The sequence below is a fragment of the Mycteria americana genome, chromosome 22 (assembly GCF_035582795.1).
Source record: "Mycteria americana isolate JAX WOST 10 ecotype Jacksonville Zoo and Gardens chromosome 22, USCA_MyAme_1.0, whole genome shotgun sequence".
Taxonomy (NCBI): Eukaryota; Metazoa; Chordata; class Aves; order Ciconiiformes; family Ciconiidae; genus Mycteria; species Mycteria americana.
This window is the reverse complement of record NC_134386.1, coordinates 625,360-645,110: the sequence shown is the minus strand read 5'-3', so window position 1 is coordinate 645,110 and position 19,751 is coordinate 625,360. Positions and strand designations below refer to the sequence as shown.

The window sequence follows — 19,751 nt, the reverse complement described above, 5'->3', positions numbered from 1 at the left end:
CCCCGCCGGCAGCTCCGCCTTATTTTTATTTTCATTTTCTCCTTTCTACAAAAAACCCGCCGCGGCCCCGGCCCCCCCCGCCCAGCGCAGAATTAAATCGCAATTAAAACCCAAGAGCAAAGCCCCCCGTTCTCCACGCCTCGGCAAGAGAAGGCTCCGTTTTTTAAAAAAAGAGTGCAATTTCTCTGGTTTGCTTTGCTTTTCCCCCCGGAAAACGTCCCCAGACCCCGGTCCCGCGGTATACCCCCGCCCGGTATCAGGGCCAGCCCCCCCCGGGCCGCCCCACTTCTGCCTGGGCATCCCCCAGGCCCGGCCCCGCCCGGGCCGGCTGGCAGGGTGCTGTCTGTCGGGGGGCTGCAGGTGGAGGCCCGGCCCCCTACTCGCCCCCCTGCACTCAGGGAGGGGACATGGGGACGCGGACCCCAACCCTGCCCCTGGCCGTAGGGCACCACGCGCCTGCTGTGCGTCATCCAGAGACTGGGGAGCACGGGGCCACCCCTGTCCCCGCAGCCCCTGACCCCACCCTGGCCCAAGGGGCTCCTCTCTGCCCCCCCCCCCCCCCTTACCGGGGCAGGGACCTGCCCCCTCCCCAAGACACACGTGAAACCCAGAGCTTTTGTGTTACAAAAATATTCCGTGCTTTATTTACTCTGTGGTAGAAAAATAACATGCTGAGCTTCTCGGCCAGGGTGATGGGAGACGGGGGGGGAGGCAGAGGGCTCCGCTCCCCCCACACCGCCCGCACTGCCCGACTGCCCTCACTGGGTGCCCTCGCACTCTGCCTCCCTCACGCTGCACCAACTCCGGAGGGGGATGCGAGGCCGGGAGCCGAAGGGGCTCCCGCATCCTTGGGGGGCCAGAGGAGGAGACGAGGTCCAGGAGGGGACCCCGCCGCTGCAGAGCGCCAGCACAGGCTGGGGGGAGCCCCAGCCGACCCCCCCTCCACCCCACGCCAGAGTCTGGTGCGCCCACGCACCCCCTGGGAACGGAGCCACAGGGTAGAAGAAGAAGGCGACACGTACGTTCTTAGTGACGACTGCGAAAGCGAACCCGAGGCCGGACGCCGGCCCCTGCCCCGAGCAGCCCCTCGGCAGGGAGCAGGGCGGCTCCAGGGCCGGTGCTTGCAGAAGCAGAAAGCCGAAGCTGGGCCTCTTAAAAGGAACATACAGGAAAACCATGCGACAAATCCGCTGCCGTTTATACAAGGGCATAAACACCAAAGAGCCGGACGCCAGCCTGCGTTTCGGGGCAGCACAGAGCAAATCTCCGGGGCAGGGCCCACCCGCCGCCCCCCCAGCACAGAGACACGAACACAGCACAGTCCCCGCAGCACCGCGGCCGAGGACGGGGGGCCGGGCTCCCGCCCGTCATGACTGGGCGTGGGGGATCCACTGACTGTCCATGGGACGCCGCAGCAGCTCCTCCACGTGCCTCGCCACGTCCATGGTGTCGTCCAGGTCGAAGTCACCCTCGGGGTCCAGCACAGCGTCAGGGCTGCGGGATGCAGGGGGTGAGGTGGGGGGGGACCGGCCACGGCGGGACGGGGACAGGGGATGCGATACGTACTTCTGGGTGTACATGTTGTAATGGGGCTGGGAGCAGACGGCGGGTGAGGGAGCCTGGTCCATGTAGGTGGCCCCTCCAGGGGCAGAATCGCCTGATGCACTGACAAACCTGTGGGGACAGGGGGCTCATGAGTGGTGGCATGGGACGGGATGGGCTCCCCCAGGATAAAGTTGCACCCCAGGAATTCCCACCGCCTCCGACCGGCATCTCCCGAGGCTGGCACGGTGCCGGCAGGGGACCCAAACCCCACACCCACAAGCAGTGACAACCTGCAGGGTCCCCAGCCCCGAGCGGCAGCACGGCGAGGGGAGCGGCATGGCGGGGGGAGGCATCCGCTTTCCCAGGGAACGCACAGCCCTGCCTCGGCCCCGGGCCCGTGCCCCTCGGCCCCCAGCACCAGCTCAGCACCGACGTGGCCGTTGGTGGTGCCAGGGCCCGAGAGCAGAGGTACCCTGGGCTGCCGGCCGCCCCAGCCGCTTGCCGGGGATGATCCCGTGGGACTGCCCAGGAGCTGTGTTCAGGGTCAGACTTACTCTGGCACCACTTGCTTGATCTGTGGCTTCACGTATCCATCCACGGCTTTAGCTAGAGGAGAGAAGGCAGTGCTAAGGGCCTGGGCTGCCGGCACATGCTGCAAGCCTGCGGCAGGGCTGGGGGCTCACGCACGGCCGGCTGCAGAGCCCCCGCGGGGCTGGATGCGGCCCCGGGGCAGAGGGTTGCTGTGAGCCCCAGCTCCACCCCGGTCGGATGCACGAAGGAGAGGGACGCGCACGGGGTGAAGGGGCAGCGCTACCTGGCGTGGACTCACAGAGAACCGGCGTGTAGTACTTGGAGAAGACCTCGTCCTTGGGCCGGTCAGGGAACACGTAGATGAGGTAACTGAGGTCCCCGAGGCGGTCGGCCAGGGAGCGGATGGAGAAGTCCCTGGTGGTGAAAGGCATCAGGTTCCAGAACATCCTCTCGGCTGGAAGACAAGAGCAGGGACCATGGTGAAGCCCAGAGCCACCGGCAGCTCCCAGCCCTGGGCTGCGAGATCACGTTGAACATCAGACAGCATTTCCCGTGCTGCATCCCTCCCCCGGCAACATTTAAGGACAAAACGCAAGTTGCCAGAAAACAGGATCAGCCAGGAGGCACAGTGAACTCGAGGCAGGTCTGTCCTCGTCCCGGCACACAGAGGGCAGGACCCCCCGGCTGCGGGGTGCTCCACGGGGCTTTGCGGTGTTCCTCAGCCACGAGCCTCCGAAGGACACTCTCGCGAAGAACAGTAATGAGCAGACTTGCTGCACGGGGTCAGGCAACCCGTGCAAACCCCTTGCACCAGGAAGCACCACGGAGTCGCTGCGTTCTATACAGCCACGAGTAAGATGCCGTGGCTGGGTCGGACGGTTTAGCCCAGTCCCTCCTCCCCGCCAACGCCAGCGCTCGGGCTGGACATGGCCACGGCTGCACAGGGCAGCCAAGGCGTTCCCGCAGGCTCCTGCGCTCGCCCCTTTCCTGAGGAAGGCTCCTGCATGCCCAGCCACGGCAGTGCCGGTGCTGGTGCCCAGCCGAGACACAGGAGGTGCTGGAGGAGCAGCACCAGCCACACAAGCACGAGGTGGCCGGAGTCCCAGGCGGGGGCCAGGGACAGCGGGGCCGGGGGCTGCCGGCTCCCAGCGCATACTCACAGGAGTCGAACTTCCACGCGATGGTGATGCCGCCGATCTCCGAGTCACTGAACCGCAGCAGGAAGGTCCCGTCAGGCTTGTTGATGAGCAGGTCATGCGCCTGCTGCTTGTTGACGAAGCCCAGGATGGCCCTAGGCAGAGCGCGGGCGTCAGGGCCGGGCGGGCAGGGGCCAGGCAGCACGGGGCAGGGCGGCTCTTACCCGTCGTTCCAGTGCGGCTTCAGATGCTTCTTCAGCACCTCCATGACCCCGTCAAACCACTGCCAGAAGGTGTAATTCCTCCCGGGCAGGTTTTCCTGTTGAAATCCCCAGAAAATGAGCGCTCCTGGCTCCAGCCTCATAGCTGCCGTTAAACAGCACAAGCGTTTGGTGCAGCGGCAGAGACCCGGGGACCTGGGCTGCGGGAGCCTCCGGCGCCGCCAAACCAGGCGCAGGTCAGCCCGGCCAGGCGGCACAGCCCCGGGGGAGCACCAGCAACGCCTCCCCGAGGATGCAGACCCCGTCTGCGGACCCTGCAGCACCCCGCGTCCCTCCAAACGAGGAAGGCATCGCCTCCTGTCTTGCTGCGGCTGACAGCCATCTTGGTTTTGCACCACACTCCAGCAAGAAACCGCTCCTTGGGAGGGACGTGCCCCATCATCCAGCCCCCCGGCACGAGCACTGGTACCGCAGGCGCAGCAAAGCCCCTGTCCCACAGCGCAGCGGGACCCTGGGGCTCGGCGGCTCTCCCGGTACAGAGCCTGGCACAGAGCCCAGCCCGCTCACCCGGTTGAACTGGGACCAGGACACTGTGGTGCTGCTGTAGTCCTCCAGGTGGGAGCTGGTGCTGTTGAAGAGCTTCTGCGCCAGGAACACCAAGTTCTCCTTGGTCAACCCGCGGCTGCTCTGCACCTCCGCCTTGAACTTCATGTTGAGTGCCTCGCAGAGCTGCGGCCACTGCACCTTGTCGGGCACGGCGAAGGGCACGCGGCCCTGGGGGGACACAGAGCAGGGTCAGCACCGAGCTCCGCCTGCCGCCTCCCGGCACGTCCCCGCCAGGAGACCGAGCCCAACTCCCGCAGCTCCCCGGGGACGGGTGGAGCCTGTCCTGCCCCGCCATGGCGCTGGCACTCACGGGCTCGGCGAAGGCGTTGTCCCAGAGCACGGTGGCCGTGGCATTGTTGTCCTGGCTCCCATGCACGATCACCACCACAGGCAGGGACAGCGTCTGCCGGGAGGAGGAGGACCAGGATGGGCCATGGGGCACCACGGGAGCATCGCCCATGGGCACCCCTGAGCCACCCCAGCCTGCACGGGCACCCTGTGGCTCCAGCCCAGCCCCACACCCGTGGGCACGGTGCCCGTGGCTCACCCAGGCCCTGCAGAGGGGACGTGGCTGGTGGCTTTACCTTCACCTGGAAGACCAGCTCGTTGCCACCAACGCTGAACTGCGACTCAAAGAGGATGGTGAACTTCTCCTCTGTCACTGACTCAGCCCCGCGGCGGTCCGAGCGCTTGATCCGCTTCAGGGACTGCAGGGACGCAAGGGGTGAGCCCAGGGGGACAGATGGGGACATGGGGGGACACCAGGGAGAACACAGGGGGGATGCAACACAGATGGCGACACGAGGGGTGAACACAGGGGGACACGAGGGGACGGGAAGGCGGGTGCGAGCATCGGGAGAGGGGAGCCAGCAGCACTCACCATGTTGCGGAAGTGGGCGCTGAGCGTCCCCGTGGCCTGGTGATACTCCATCACGCAGCAGTTGTTGAGGATCTCCCCGCTGCTCTCGCTGCCGCGGGAAGGCGCAGGGTCAGGGGGATCAGCAGGGCGACTGGAGCCCATGCGAGGTGCAGCTCCCCCCCCCCCAGCTCCAGGTCCTGCTCCCCGCTGCCTCGGCGGCCCCAGACCCCGCTGCAGCTCCGTCCCCCCCTGCAGCACAGCACAGCCCCCCAGGCATTACTTGCGGGTGCTCTCGTTCTTCAGCAGGGCCTTGGCTTGCTGCTCGCTGATGATGGTGGCCTTCACCTGGGGGGGGTTCATGTGCACGTTCAGCTTCCCCCCCACCAGGAGCCGCACGGTGGCCGCAAACTTGGTCTGTGTCTTCAGCACCTGGGGAGGCTGCTTCTCGATGATGAAGGTGCTGGGGGGGCACGGGGATCAGGGGCAGGCAGGCCGAGCAGCCCCAACCCAGCCCCCTCACCCTGCTGGGTGCCTCAGCTGAGCCGGGCCCCCACCTCTACCTGGTCACCAGGGCGGAGATGATGTCGGTGATGGTGCCGTTCAGCTCTGACAGCATCTCCTCCACTGGGCCCGGGATCGGCAGCTGCTGGCACAAGTGCTCAGCCCGGCGGATCTGCTGCCGGTTCTGCCAGATGATCTCTGCCAGCTTCTCACACCTGGGGGGAGTGGGGCTCAGCACCGCGCCGGGGCTCAGCACCCTGTCCCACCCTGCTGGGCGTGGCCGGCACCAGCACCCACCAGGTCTGCAGCACGTCCAGGGTACCCTCGGGGGGGCCCCCGTTCCCCGCCAGCTGCTGCCGACGCTTCCACTGGATCAGCTCGTCGTCCAGGATGGTCGTTTGCTGCTTGCGCAGCAGCTGCAGCGTCTTCTGGTGCTTCTCGGCCAGGTCCTGCGAGGCGGGACGGCGTTACGGGCTGCAGGGACGGCGGCACAGCTGGCACGGGGCCGGGGCGGCAGCACTCACCACGCGGTACTGCTGTAGTGTCTGGGCCTCCCGGTGCAGCCAGGCCTCCAGCGACGCCTTCTTCTGCTGCAGCGTCGTCTCCCGCGACAGGCGCTCCTGGGGGCCCAGCTGGGAGAGCTGGGAGAACTGGGCTGGGGGACGGGGCGCGGCGTTAGGGCCGGCACCGCCAGCCCCCTGGCTCTGTCACCCTCTGCCCCCCCACCCACCTTGGAGGCGCATGTTCTCCTGGTACTGGATGATGAAGTACTCCTGCGTCTGCTGCAGCTTCTTGAGCTCGTTCTCCGAGTCCTGCGTGATGAGCCGCAGCTCCTCGAAGGTCTGGTTGATCTGCAGGTGCTTCTGGGACATGGCGTCCACCAGGGAGCCGGCCGGCGAGGGGCTCTGCATGGGGCGTGGGGAGCACTCAGCATGGCAAGGGGGACTCTCCCCACCCCCTGGGTGCCGGGGGCAGCGGGGACCCAGAGCACCCCCTGCCTCAGGGCTGCTCCCACGACCCCCGTGCTGGAGACCCCGAGCGTCCCCCCCATCCTGTGGGACCCCTTCCCTCGCCCCCCACGATGCAGACGCCCCGTGGCCCCCACTCACGTTGTTCGCCTCCCGCACCAGCCGCTGCTCGTGGTAGAGGATGTGCCGGATGCAGCGCACCAGCTCCATGGGGCACCGGTCATACGTGTTCTGCAGGGAGAGCGCAGCCTGAGCCGGGCACGGGGCAGGGACACCCCCCAGCCCCGCAGCCCCCACCCACGGCCCCCCGCTCGCCTGCAGCTGCGTGGCGTAGTGCCCCAGCTTGATCTTCAGCAGGAAGCCGTCTTCGCCCACTTGGTGGTCCGCCTTCTTCTGCAGCTCCTGGATCAGCCCCTCCAGCAGCTGCGTTGCCTTCACGTTCTCCTGGGGGTTGTCGAGGTCGATGGAGTCCCTGCGTGCGCGGAGCAGAGCGGTGGCGTCAGGGCAGCCGCGGCCCCGCACGGGGGCTCCCCGGCAGAGGCGGGGACCTGCCGGCACACCGGGGCAGGTGCTGCCAAGCCCAGCACCCCCCACGGGGACGGGGACCCCGCTGACCTACCATGCCTGGCTCTCGATCCACTGCGACAGGTAGTGCCGCACCTCGATGGGAAAGTGCTGCCCGTAGAGCGCCTGCATCTGCCGCAGGGCTTCGCCCTGGAGCTGCTGCGCCTGGATCCACACTGCCATGGCTCACCACCTGCCAGGGAGATGGGCTCGTCAGGTCACCACGGCCATCCGGGTGCTGCGCCACGGGTGGGGGTCCGGCCTCGGCCGCCCCGGCAAGCCCTCTGCGGGAGCCTCCGGGTTCTCGAAGCCCTTCGCAGGTTCCTCCAGGTTCTCCGGTGCTGCCGGAGTCGCCTCCAGTGGCCAAAGGAAGGGGTGTGCCGAAGGGGACCCCGGCTCCGTGTCCCCCCCTCTTTTCTAGGGAGAGCCCTGGGGCTGTCCGGGGCCATGAACGCGCCCCTGCGCTGCCTCTCCACATGGTAATCATTTCCCCTTGCTGCGCCGCGGGATCACAGCCATCGCTGGCCACGCAAATGAGGAAACGGGGCCGGGAGGAGAGCTGGCGAGAAATCCAGCGTGACGCAGAGCCGAGGCCCCCCCTGCGCTCGCCCTGGCGCCTGCCCACACCCTGGCCCTGCTGGCAGGCGGGCTGGCAGGAGCAGCCCCGTCCCCGAGGGCCCGTGCAGCACCGCAGCCCCCGGTGGGTCCCGGGTCCCGCAGCCGCAGCATGCCCCGCGCACCAGCGCTGCAGGGGAGACACCAGCCGGAGCGCGGAACTTCTCAGAGCAAGTTTTGGGGCGGCTCTGGCTCCGCGCAGGAGCGCTGCCAAATCCCACCCGCCACGCAGCTCCGGCACCCCGACTCACACGGGGCAGCTGTGGCAGGCAGGGAGAAAGGACGGCCAGGGACGGCACCTATAAAAAGCCAGAGCGTCCCCTGCCGCGGTTATATCTGCAGCTTGGTGGGGCCTGGAAAAACAACCTGGCGGTGGAGTCTTTGAGGGCGATGCGATGACGAGCGACGAAGGAGGGCCTGGGGGGCTTGCGGCCCTTCCAAGCCAAGGATGCAGCAATAAATAGCATTTACACACGCTCACACCCAAACCACCCGGGATTTAGTATCGTGTGGAGGTGCCGGGCAGGGGCGCGAGGCCTCGGGCTGCGTCCCAAGGCCGTGTGGCCAGGACGGGATCCAGTTACTGCACCGGCTGGTGACAAGCAGAGGGAGCGGGGGACAGCGCCGGCAGGGGCTGCGCCTCCCTCCCTCCCCGAAGCACTTTCTACAGCCTCAGAAACACCCGGAGGACGAGGGGCTCCAAAAGCAGCCGGTGCCGTCCCGCGGGCAGGGGAGCACACCGGGGGGCAACAGCGGCAGCGAGAGCAGCAGCCATGGCCAGAGCCCGAGCCCTGCGCACCCGCCTCCTACACAGGAAGAGGAACAATAACCGAGAGTTGGCTAAAAATGAATTTTTCCCCTATGAAAAGGGAGGAACGTTTCCACATTCACAGAAATCGCCGAGTTGGAAATCCTACTGGCAAGGAGGGGCCTGGGGAGGCATAAAAATGTAGGCGAGGAGGGGAAGGGAAGGCAGGATGGCCGACAGCAGGACGTGCGCTGGCAGTTAGAAATTGCGGACACTTGATAAGGGGCATCGGTGAGAACCGCTGCCCCGGCAGAGCTGAGGAGAGCAGCCACGGCCGCGCCAGTGCCACCGTGCCACAAATGGCCAAAGTTCCGGGAGCAGCGGGGATGTCTGCACGGACACAGAGCAAACAAACGCTTCCCTGCCTATTGAGAAAATGGTGATCTCTTCCCATCTCGCGGTGACAAAACACTTCCTATTCCACTCCAGCGTGTTGTTAAGCAACGAGTCTCAGGCTGCTGCTGCGGTGAGCCAGCAGACGCTGTGTTCGGCCAGCACCGTCCTGGAAGCAGGAGCACGAGCATCGCTGCTGGGGCGCCCAGCGGAAGGCGAGCCGGCATCACGACAGCCTTTACAAGGGGACCGTGCAGCGGCCGATGGTGGCATGGCTCACCCAGCGCGTGCCCCGACTGACGGCAGGGCTGTCCCTGGGGCCGTGCCACCCCGGCAGATAAGCACACCCCAAAAAACCACTCATGCCAGGCTTGGACATGACCTCCATGGGTATCACCCATGCAACAGTGGGCCTTTCTCCAAGCACCTCATTTTTGTCTTCCGTGTCTCACCCATGGACTGACAAACCAAACCTCCCCAAGATCCGCAGGGTGCCCTGAGCACCCTGGCATGAGTCACCAGTGCCGCCTGCCATGAGCAAATGAGGCTTTCCAGCCACGAGACCCAGCAAGGCTAGGGCAACAGCTCTGCTTCAGCAAGAGGTACCGCAGCACGGTCCCACCATGCAGCTGGAGTCGCTGGCATTTCCAGGCAGCCCCGCTCTCCTGCGCCCGGCTGGCTGCTGGCAGCCAGTGCCCTGGCTTGGTCCATGCCCATGCCCATGCCCACACTCCTCAGCAGCACCCCCGGCTGCCCCGGGCGAGGGCTCACAGGGACCTCCTTAGAGCCTTGGGACGGTTTCACGCCCACGCCCAGGGACCGGCTCCCTCCTCGTGCTCCCCCTGCCCGTGCATCGCCCCAGCCCTGCAGCCACCTGGCTCAGGAAACCTCTCCAGGGTCAGGCAGCCAGGGCCCGCTCCAGCCCACCGGCGTTTACCCACCCCAGCGCCATCCCCAGCCCACCAGCCACGGCACTCGCCGCGGCTCCCGCACCCCAGCAGGGATGGGCAGCGCTGCTGCAGCATCACGCGTTGCCACGGGTCAGCCATGCTGCAGCCGCCGGCCACACACGCGCTCAAACAACTGCAAGAGACAGATAATTGCAGTGGTTTAAGCTACTTTGCATTTACTTGCTGGCAGCAAGCTTAACCCACCCATTACCGCAGCTTGGTTAACCAGCAGCAACTCAACAAGCCACAGCAACACGCTCACCGGTGACTTATCGCCTGCGAAGCGGCGCACGTGGCAGCTTCCCGGAGGTAGGACAAGTGCCATGGAGGCCTGCAGGGACAGAGCTGGCAGGGGCGGCGCAGAGGGGATACACTGGCGGTCGTTGCTTCTGCATCCGACAGCCCCGCTCCCCGCTGCCGATGGGGAGGCACCGCCAAACTGGCCGCACAATGGGTGAAACCCACCCAAAAGGGGCTCTCAGAGGGCCAGAGGCAGTGGCAGAGGAGAGGACGGGCAGGGAGAGGCCGGCAGCACCGCTGGGGCCAGGGACAGCCAGGGGACCCGATGTGACCACCCCGGGAACGGGCCCCGGCCGCAGCGGCAGCCCCGGGGGCAGGAGCGGCGGCACCTCCCGGCCGCAGCAGCGGGCTGGCAACAGCGCCGGGTCACGAGCTGCTGGAAAGCCAGAGCAAGCCAGCGCGCGTCCGCGGGCAGAAAAAAGGAGGGAAACGCCTCACGGGGCGAGGCCGGCGGCAGCACCTTCCCACATGCCGCGGGCATGGCAAGGCCCAACCACGGGCAGCGCCCACCCAGGGGCCGGCGCCCGCACCGCCGCGGACGCTCGCAGGGTGCTCGCCGCGCACAGCCACCCCGGGGACCTCCCTGCGGGCAGGCCAGCCCTGCCCCGGTGCCGGCACGGCCCCTGACCGCAGCCCCTTGCCCGGTCCTGCGCCCCGGCTCTCGGGCCAGGCCGGGGGGCCGCGGCAGAGGGCTCCGGCCATAACCCCCCCGCTCCCCCCGCTCCCGCACGCCTGCCCCGCACAGCCCCTCCGCCACCACGGCTCCCGCACTGCCCTTTGCCCGGTGCTCCCCCGGCCCGGGGCTCTCCGGAGCCGCGTCCTCCCCGGGCAGGGGCACGGCGCTCGCCCCGGTGCTGGGCTCCGGCAGCAGCGGCCCCGCGCCCGCCGCCACCGCCGCCTCCCACCCCGGTAAACACGCGGACACGTGGTTTCTCGGCACCTCCGGGAGCCCACGATCGCTTCCAGGTCAGAGCCGGCCTCGCTCGCGGCCGCGGGGCCGGAGCCTGCCCGCCTCACGGCCAGCGCCGCCCGGGGGCTCCGGTCCTGCCCCGGCCGGTGCCGCTCCTGCGTCCCCCGAGGGCAGCCCCAAGCAGGCTCCCTCCGGGGCAGGATCCGGCCCCCAGCCAGGCCCTGGCGACAGCGGTGCCGGCAGCCGCTCGGCAGGCAGAAGGGCTCCGGTTCCCCAGACACGGACTCCCACCCCCGCCCGCCACGGCTCACACCCCCCCCCCCCCCCGCCCGCAGCAGCTCAGCCCAGGGGAGCGGCTGCAGCCCCCGCGCAGCCCAGCGGCCCCCCTCAGCCGGACCCCTGCCGAGGGCTCCCCCAGCTCGGCCCCCCTCGCCCTCGCCCGTGGGCCTGCCGGCCGCAGGCAGCGAGCGCCGCGGTGCGCCACGTCCTGCCCCACAGCTGGGGGGCACAGGGGGCTCCGCACCCGCCCCGGGGCCGCCTCAGCTGGGGGCTCCCCCACGCGCGGGCTTGGCGGGGCCAGCAGAGCCCCGGGGCTCAGCGAGGTTCCCGGCCCCTCCGGGGCACAGGAACCGCAGCCCCGGCACGGGGTGCCCCGTCCCGCAGCTGCACTCACCCAGGGTCGGGCACCGCTCTGCCCCACGCACCGCTCCGGCGTCCCGGCCCCGGGGCAGCCCGGCCGCGGCTCCAGGCAGGCGCTGCCAGCACAGCCGGGCTCCCGGGGCAGCCGTTTCGCAGGCTGCGTGCTACAGGAAGGAGCGGAGAGCAGCTATTTCCTTCCAAAATGTCAGCTGCCTGCACAGGGCAGCCAGCCCCGGGCTGCCGGCAGCTTCCTCGCCACTGTTGCGTGCGTGGTGCCCGCTGAAGGAGCGGGACCGGCACCCCCGCCACGCTCAGCCCCGCACTCCTCCCTGGTGCCAGGGCCGGGCACAGCCTCTGCCCCCCCGCGGGTCAGCGGGGCTGAGCCCCCCGAGCCCCCACGGGCGGCCGGTAGCCGGGAACGGGACCCCAGGGACCGATGCAGGAGCTCAGCATGGGGGGAGATGGGACGGACTCACCTGCACCCCCCGGCTCCGCTCACACCCCCCAGCACACAGCACGGGGGCAGAGCCTGCACCGGGAACACCGGGTGCCGGTGAGCAGCCCCCAGACCCCCTGGCCGCGCCTGGAGCTGCTGGCTGGGGCTGGTGGGCACCGGGGAAGCCAGCGCGGAGGGCTGTGGTGCTGGGAACAGGGCAGCTCGCCCGTTTCACGCCTGCCTGTGGTTTCCAGCTTTCGGCTGGGAGGCAGCAGCGCCCGCCCGGCGCAGGAGGCGAGCTCCTTCTAGAAGCTTGGTGCTTTGATGGGTTTTGTTTGTCTCCCTCAGAAGCACAGCAGCAGCCAACGGTTTTGCCCCGGTGGCAGCCGACTGCCCCAGCCCACCAGAGTCCTCAGCCCACACTCGAAACTGCCGGGGTCAGGCGAGCGTGGCCGGGAGCCGCAGGACTCACGGAAGAGGCACGACTAGCTCTGGAAACACAACGTGCCCCGCCGAGGGCAGAGGCGACGGGCCCTGCAGCTGGCAGGCAGAGCCCAGACTGGCAGTGCCGGGACCAGCCGGGCTTCCCAGCAGCTTTGGGAGCTGAAAATGGGGAACTCGCACTGTTACAGGAACAAGGAAACCCCACGCGCAGCCTGACGCTGCTCAGGGAGAAACCGGCCCCGCACGCAGGTGGAGATGCCCCAGCCGGGGACCGGCGCTGCCGCACAAGCGCCAGGGGGGCCTCAGAGCCGGGGGCTGCCTGCAGCTCGGCTCACGCCACAGGCCTGGGGCTGTACCTGCCCGCTGGCATTTGCCGCCCTCGGGAACGGTTTTTCTCCCCTCTTCAGATTTTCCCTTCCAACCACAGAGGCCCAGAAACCTGCGTCAAATCAAAACCACCAAAATACCCAATGAAATCCCAGCAAAATCCCTCGAATCCAGGGGCTGGGACCTAGAGAGAAAATTGCCCCGGTGCAGCCGCACCCAGATACAGGCGCTGCCCCGGCACCGGCGGGATTCCCTCAAATACTGAGCACGGAGCAGGACCGGCACCGGCAGGACCTGGGTCCCCACGGCAGAGCAGGGGGGCCATGGCTACGCTGCCACCCCCCCGGCCGAGCTCGCCACCGCGCACGGAGGAGGGCCAGCCCCATCCCTCGGGGTCGCCCCGGCGAGGCGAGCCTGCCTCACCGTATGGGGCACCAGGTGCCCAGGACCACCCGCCTGGCCCCGGCACAACGAGCTGGCTGTGCCGGACCCCGTGCGGGCTGGGCTGGCGGCTGCGGCCGCTCAGGAACAACGGGGGCCTGTCTGGGTGCCGGGGGGGCCGGGGACCGAGCGGAGCACGGCAGCGCGGTGCAGGCAGCCTGCCCACCCAGACAGATGCAGGCAGCCAGTGCTGGAGCAGGAGCCAAGCGCTGGTGGGCAGGATACACCGCACAGCCACATCGGCAGAGCTGAGCGCCCACCCGGCCCCCACAGGCACGAATCCAGCGTGGATCTTGCGGGACATCCGCCACGGGGAGCCCAATCCCCACCAGTGCCGGTGCTACCCCCGCCGTAAGCCCACAGACAGGATTAGAGTGGCCTGGGCAGAGCTTTAATTGCTCCCGGCTCCCTGGGGCCAAGCAGCCGAATTAACTGGCTGCAGGGCTGGCGTGGCAGGGAGCTGCCAGCTCCAGCGCCTCAGGGTCCTGGGGCTTTCCCCCGGCCTCGGTGGGGGGATCCCAGGGTGGGTGCGGAGCCACTGCCCACCATAGCATCCCGGCTCCGGGCAGGCACTGGCCCTCGCCCGGGAGGGGACGCGCAGCCGCCACGTGCCAGGGCGCTTGATGAAGGTATTTTTCCTCCACAATAATAACGAGCGACCCCAACCCCCTGCAACGCCACGCTGAGGGTGAAGCATCTGCCTGCAGGAGGGGCGGCCCCCAGGGACTTGCACGCCGCCCTCGCACCCGCTCCAGTGCGGCGGGGAGGGTCCAGCTCGGGTCCTCGTCCTCCATCCCAGGAGGGAAGAGGCATCACCCCAGACACGCCCTGGGGAAGGGCAGGGAGGCGACAGGATCCCAGCGACCCCCCCAAGGATGGGGCGGCAGCATCAGGCTTAGGAACGGGCCAGGCAGATCTGGGACAAGGGAGAAGCCCCTGCAGCCCCACCAGCCAGTAAATCCTTGTGTTGCCCCTTCCAACAAAGCAGCCAAGCAGAACAGCCACCTCCCAGGGACCCCGCAGACGCCCTGGGTCCCACGGGTCCCACCCCAGCCCCCAGCACCGAGGCCACCTCCGGCGCGGCCCCAGGATCATTGCTAATCCCTGCTCAGACCAGCACCAGCCCAGGAGAGATGGGCTGGTCAGAAGGACCAGAGGATTAAGCTCATTTCAGTGTCGAATTAGTCCCGATTGGGGTCTGGAGACAGAATTTCATTTTATCTGCCATGCTCCGTCGAGCGCACACAATCGCACTAATCCAGTCGCCGGCGAGGCTGGATTGGCAGAGCAGGACCCAGGCGGGCTGGAGGAGACGCGGGCAGCGCAGGCACTGGCCGCGCTGCTCCGGCCGCATCCATCCCCTCCAGCCGATGCCGCGCTGGTGCTCTCGGCGGGGCAGGGGAGACGGTGCAGGAGCCTCCCCCGCCACCGGCACGGCCGTCCCACGGGATCAGGCCAGCCCGCGCGACACGGCACAGGCACCTGGGGGGCTGGGGCAGGACAAGGACGGCAGGTGAGCAGGGACAGGCAGAGGGATGCCAGCACACCGAGGGCACCCGCTGCCCTGCCCGACCACCCTGCCCGGGGAAGAGGCACCGACCACGCTGTGAGACAGCGCAGGGTACGTGCAGTACCCATCACGCAGCCGCGGTTGGGCGGGCAAACCCTCACACCCTCGTCCTCCGGAGGGCAAACACCAAACACGGGCTGCAAGCACCCGGCTGCACACGAAGACGCTCAGGCCATGGGGGATGCTGGGTGCTGCTCTGCACCCACCGCCAACAGCAGCCGGCGAGGAGCCTACGTGGTGTCTGGGAAAATGCTCGCCAGCCCTCGCAGACGTCCCAGCCTGCAGCACCCCGCTGTCCCTGCCCGAGGGCAGGCTCAGGCAGCACACCGTGGCACAGCGCCGGGCTCCTGCCGGCGCGGGCCGACAGCCCAGTGACGTGTCTGGTCAACGGGAAAACTGCTCCCGGGCATCACAGCCTCCGCCGCAGCGGGCAGGCAGGGCAGGGGCAGGCAGGGCCCAAGCCCTGTGCTGCCAGGCACTAAGAGCAGTCGAGGCGCGGGACAGGCAGGTCCTCCCGGAGCAGCCCCCACACCCCCACCGTGCTCTGCCCCATTCGCAGCCGCCAGGCACCGGGGTTCGTGCCCCAGCAGCCGCAGCAGCTCCGCACAGGGAGATGCTCTCGCACCGGGTCAGCGGCACAGAAGGAGGGATGGTAAAGCCTTGCCTTCAGAAGAGGGGGCACGCAGACACCCAGGGATGCTGGCAGGAAGGGGGGGCTAGTCGGAATGGGAATAAAAAGCCAAAACACCAATGGTTTCTGCAACAAAAATCTCATTCAGAATAGGTAAACCTCACAGTCAAACCTGGCCAGGGTTAAACCCAGCATTCATCCCCAATGCACACAAATGCGTCCAGGTGGGAGAGCTGGGTTTCGGCTTTCCTCGCCCCAGGACACGCTCCGCAGCCCCAGGAGCAGCAGCAGCCACTGACGGTGCCGGGGCAGAGCAGAGCCCTGGGCTCCGGGCTGCACCGTGAGCTCCCCACCTAAGCATTTCCAAAAGGCTGAGGTGACTAATGGGGTTATAAACGGAGCGTGCCGGGCCAGGGCAGCCGTGCCACCCAGAGCTGCAGCCCAAAAGCGCCAGGGCCGCATGTTAACACCACCAAATAGGACAGAGATCATTTTACAGCTGTTTTAGCCGGTGCGAGGGACTCGGATACACCGCCAGTGAGAGCTGCCTCTTTCTCTGCTAAAAGCTTTGCAGACAGCCATCAAGTGAGACGGACAAAAAGCCGGACAGAACACGCACCCAGCACTCAGTCGCTCGGCAGCTGGGGCCGTGCCGACGCCGCGCCAGCTCTTCGAGCTCTGCCCCAGCACCAGCCTTTTCCCCAATTCCCTCCCTGGCAGAGCTGTGCTATAAACCAGCATTTACATCTCACAACAACAGGAAGACACAAAGTTGCAGCGAAAATGGAGATTGCAAAACTCACCAGTGACTGTTTGAACAGGGAGCAAGTTGTGACCATGTTACGGTTCGGCTATACCACCGTGGCCACCCGAGCCCAGCGAGAAGCCGTCCGGCAGCACATCGCTCCCGGGCTTGGTGGAAAGCAGGAGCTGGCACTGGGGGAAACGCAGGGCATGAAGTGCGCCCGCCTGCGAGCAGCCAGCACTCCAGCCCCTCTGGTGCAGCTAGATGGGTGGATTCTGCTTTATCAGCAAGTCAGCTCAGCCCTATCGGCCAGGAAGCCGTGTTCGCATGTGTGCCTCCCCCTCGACATTTCCCAACGCGGCAGGAGAAGCGGTTCACGGCAGCCTACCTTTTATCAGCCAGCAGATGTTGCTAGAACTGTTGCTGCATGTAAAATTCAGGCATGCCCAGCACCGCTTGGATCCTGCAGCGGCCACGTGGTGCCAGGGTAAACACACCCCCCCTTCCTCCTGGGATCAAAACACTTGGGGGTTGCAAAATAGACACCCCATGAAAGGAAAGGCATGCCACAGAAACATTACAGCTGTCGAGGCTACTTCTCCCGGAGCATGCTGGAGCCCCAGAGCCAGCAGCCAGCACAGCCTCCCAGGCCGTGGAGCCGAGCCCCGACCCGTCCTGGCGAGGCAGGGACCAGCGAGCCCCTGCCTCTGTCCCCCAACAGACGCAGCCCTGCGCTGGCTCCCCCGCGGTGCGTTCGGCCCCGTAACGCGGAGGCTGCTCCCAGGGCAGCACCCGCAGCCGCGCGGTGGGAAGCGGGCAGCCGCTGCGGCCGCGCCAGGCAGAAGCAGGCACCCAGGGGATGCCGATGGCAGGGAGGTCCTGCTCAACCCCGCTGCCATCCTGCCGTGCCTGGGCTCCTGCCAGCTCCCCAGGGTTGCTGTGAAGCCTGTCGAGCGCAGCCCGGCTTACAGTAATTCCTTGCAAACCAGAAAGTCATTTCCCAGCTGATGGGGCTGCTTTACTGTACTCAGCACAGCACAGTCACCACTCGCCGCCCCACCACCCACGCCGTGGAGGAGTACAAGGAGCAGGGATTTTTCGCAAGCAGAGTATCTGGGTTTTGCTATCACTTGAGAGAGAGCTGGGAAACCCCACGGCGAAGACCTCACAGCCGCTTTGGAGTCAGCACTTCCCCTGCAGCGAGAGGGGAAGGTCCCTCCAGAGGCTCTGTGCCACCCTGCACTGAGCATCCCCGGCTGCAGTTCTCCATCCCCAGCACCGCTGCCAGCATTCCTTGTCCTGCCCCGAAGCACCGGCCTCAGGACAAGGCGGGAGCACCAAAGCCAGCGGGGGCAAACACCCCCCAAAGGAGGACACTGTCAAAGTGCCGTGAAATGCAGAGTGGGTGACAGCCGCCCGTCACACCCCATTCCCAGCCCGGCTCTCCTGTGTCCCCGGCCACGGGCTGTTGGCACCTCTCAACCTGCACCGGAGCTCCTCCCTCCACATGGCTGCACGAGTGGCACGGCACAGCACGGCACGGCCCTCCGCGGCCCCAGGGACAAGCCCTGCTCTCCAGAGTCGGTTATAAAACCCAAGGAGACGGTCTCCTTCCTCACGTCCAGCACCTCGGGGGACCTGGGAGACATATCAGGTCGGGCTGCGATCCTGACGGCTTTGGGAGCACCTAGGCTTGCTGCAGCAGTCTGGGAGTCTCCGACACCTCCGACGCCTCCCCCTCACCGGAGCCACACAGACAGGGCAGAGCCACGCTCGGTGCTGGGCCCCAAGCAAACCTCCCTCCAGCGCGGGATCGCCGTGCTGGTGCAAACACATCAAAGCACGATGGCAAACCTCGGCTCGAAATCGCCACCAAGAGAGCATCGCAACGGCAGCCAGCCCTCCCGTGCCAGCGCAGGGCTGCGCTCCCTGCAACAGGCACAGAGCCTTCCTCCTGAAGTCGGGGCTCGGGGATGAGGGGGAACAAAGTTCCCACAGCGCAGGGCTGGTTCCCTGGTGCCCGCGGTGGTGGACAGGCTCTCCAGACCACCCCACACCGGCTGCCAGGGCTCGCACAGCTCCGGCTGCAGCCACGAGCGCCGCCGGGGACATGGGCCTGGCCGCAGGCAGCTGGCGGGGTGAGCCAGCGCAGGGCCAGGAATGTCCTGCTGCAACAAGGTGACCCACGCCGCGGGGACTTCGTGTGCCATGTTCCTGCCACGGGTGAGCCACGTGGCCCTGCACTGCGGTCCCGCCACAGCAGCGCCGTGCCCTGCACCCCTCAGCAACGCACCCCAACCACCGCGAACGAATCGCTTGTCGTCACTGCCTGTCCCCCGTCCTCTGCCACGGGGCTCCCCTGAGCACAGCGGGGCACACGGGCTCCTGCCAAGCCTCACCACGAATTCACGCGAGCCAACGGCCCCAGCTCCGCGCTGCAGCCGACATCGGAGGCGTTACCGCCGTCAGCAGTTCAGGCGGAGGCAGAGCCGGGGAGCCCTCGGCAGCGCCGGCGCCTGCACCCCGCTGCCGACGCGACCTGGGCACCGGAGACCCGGAGCCGCTTGGCGTCATGGCGAGAGCTGCCGGGAGCCCGGCCCGGTGCGAGGCCGGCGGGGCGGCCGGCTGGGCGCAGAGCCCTGACAGCTCCCGTACCCCGCCGGACAGGCGGCTGCCGCTCCCCCGGGCTCGCGGTCACCGGGCTGCGCGCCCCGGCCGCCGCACGAGCTGGGGGAAAGGGCACCGGGCGCTGCAGTCCCCCAGGGTGTCACCGCTCCCGCCTCGCACGGGGCAACGTTTTCCATCCGCCTCCCGCTCTGCCCGGCAGCGCGGAGCCGCGCGTCCCACCGCCGGAGAGCGGGACCCCCGCTCCCGCCGTTGCCGCCCCGATCCGGCGCGCCAACCGCGGCGGGACCCTCGCCCGCCCGGGGCCGGGGCTCGGGGCCGGACCCCCCGCGCCGGGACGCCCGGCGCCACTTTCGGCGCTGCCCCCGCGCCGCCGCTCAGGCAGGGCCCGGCCCGGGGCGGCGGCGGCGGCGGCGGGAACCGGCCCCGCTCCGCCGGGCGACGAGCGCCCCCGCCCCGGGATGCGCCGCGGCCCCGGGCACCGGGACGGCCCCGCCGCCCGCCCCGGCCCGCGCAGCGGCCGCGCAAAGTCCGCCCGCCCCCCCCCCCCCGGGCGCGCCGCGCCGGTGGGCGGCCCCGCTCGCTGCCCGCGCCCCTGCCCGGCCCCTCCGCCCGCAGCCAGGCCGCGGGCCCGGCCGGCGCCACCGCCACCGCAGCGCCCCGCGCCCGGCCCCGCCGAGGAGCTGCGCCCGGCCGGGAGTTACGAAACACCCGAAACATTCGCCGACGGGCGGGGGGCGGCGAGGCGAGGCGCGCCCCGAGCCCCGCGCCCCCGCCGCAGGTGCCCCCGGCCCCGCCGCCCCCCCCGCCCGGCTACGGCCGCGGAAAGCGAAAGCGGCCGCGGCCCCGGCCCGGGCCCGGGCCCGGCCCCGGCCCCGACGGCGATGGCGGCCCCGCGCCCGCCCCTACCTGCGGCCGCGGCGGCGGCTGCGGCTCCGCTGCTCCGGCGGCTCTCGGCGCTCGGCTCCGCCGCCGCTCTGCCCCCTCCGGCCGCCGCCGCCGCCGCCCGGCCCGGCCCGGCCCGCGCGGCACCGCCCCCCCGCGGC

General features: G+C 68.6%; 1 protein-coding gene across 3 annotated transcripts; it reads right to left on the bottom strand.

Moving 5' to 3' along the window:
* Positions 1 to 1,180: 1,180 nt before the first annotated feature.
* LOC142419677 (signal transducer and activator of transcription 5B) lies at positions 1,181 to 19,751 on the bottom strand. Of its 3 annotated transcripts, none has more exons than XM_075522882.1 (19): positions 19,615 to 19,751; positions 6,987 to 7,124; positions 6,683 to 6,839; positions 6,509 to 6,598; positions 6,130 to 6,304; positions 5,924 to 6,054; positions 5,697 to 5,848; positions 5,459 to 5,614; positions 5,179 to 5,358; positions 4,920 to 5,007; positions 4,624 to 4,746; positions 4,350 to 4,442; positions 4,001 to 4,207; positions 3,437 to 3,531; positions 3,237 to 3,367; positions 2,360 to 2,530; positions 2,100 to 2,151; positions 1,567 to 1,674; positions 1,181 to 1,494 (listed from the first exon to the last, which is right to left on the bottom strand). In XM_075522882.1, exons 2-19 carry the CDS (start codon positions 7,112 to 7,114, stop codon positions 1,368 to 1,370), a joined length of 2,364 nt encoding a protein of 787 aa, XP_075378997.1. In that variant the 5' UTR covers positions 7,115 to 7,124; positions 19,615 to 19,751; the 3' UTR covers positions 1,181 to 1,367. The 3 variants fall into 3 exon arrangements, with proteins under 3 accessions (XP_075378997.1, XP_075378999.1, XP_075378998.1); XM_075522884.1 differs by having other exon boundaries at positions 2,375 to 2,530; XM_075522883.1 differs by lacking the exon at positions 19,615 to 19,751 and adding an exon at positions 11,521 to 11,667.

Bases quoted from the DNA above. Each gene is read 5' to 3' on its own strand.
- LOC142419677 (XM_075522882.1), bottom strand. From the start codon at position 7,114: ATGGCAGTGTGGATCCAGGCGCAGCAGCTCCAGGGCGAAGCCCTGCGG. The intron at 5,008-5,178 runs GTAATGCCTGGG...TTCCCGCGGCAG, and splicing joins AAGAACGAGAGCACCCGCAA to CGAGAGCAGCGGGGAGATCC. The intron at 1,495-1,566 runs GTACGTATCGCA...TGCATCCCGCAG, and splicing joins TACAACATGTACACCCAGAA to CCCTGACGCTGTGCTGGACC.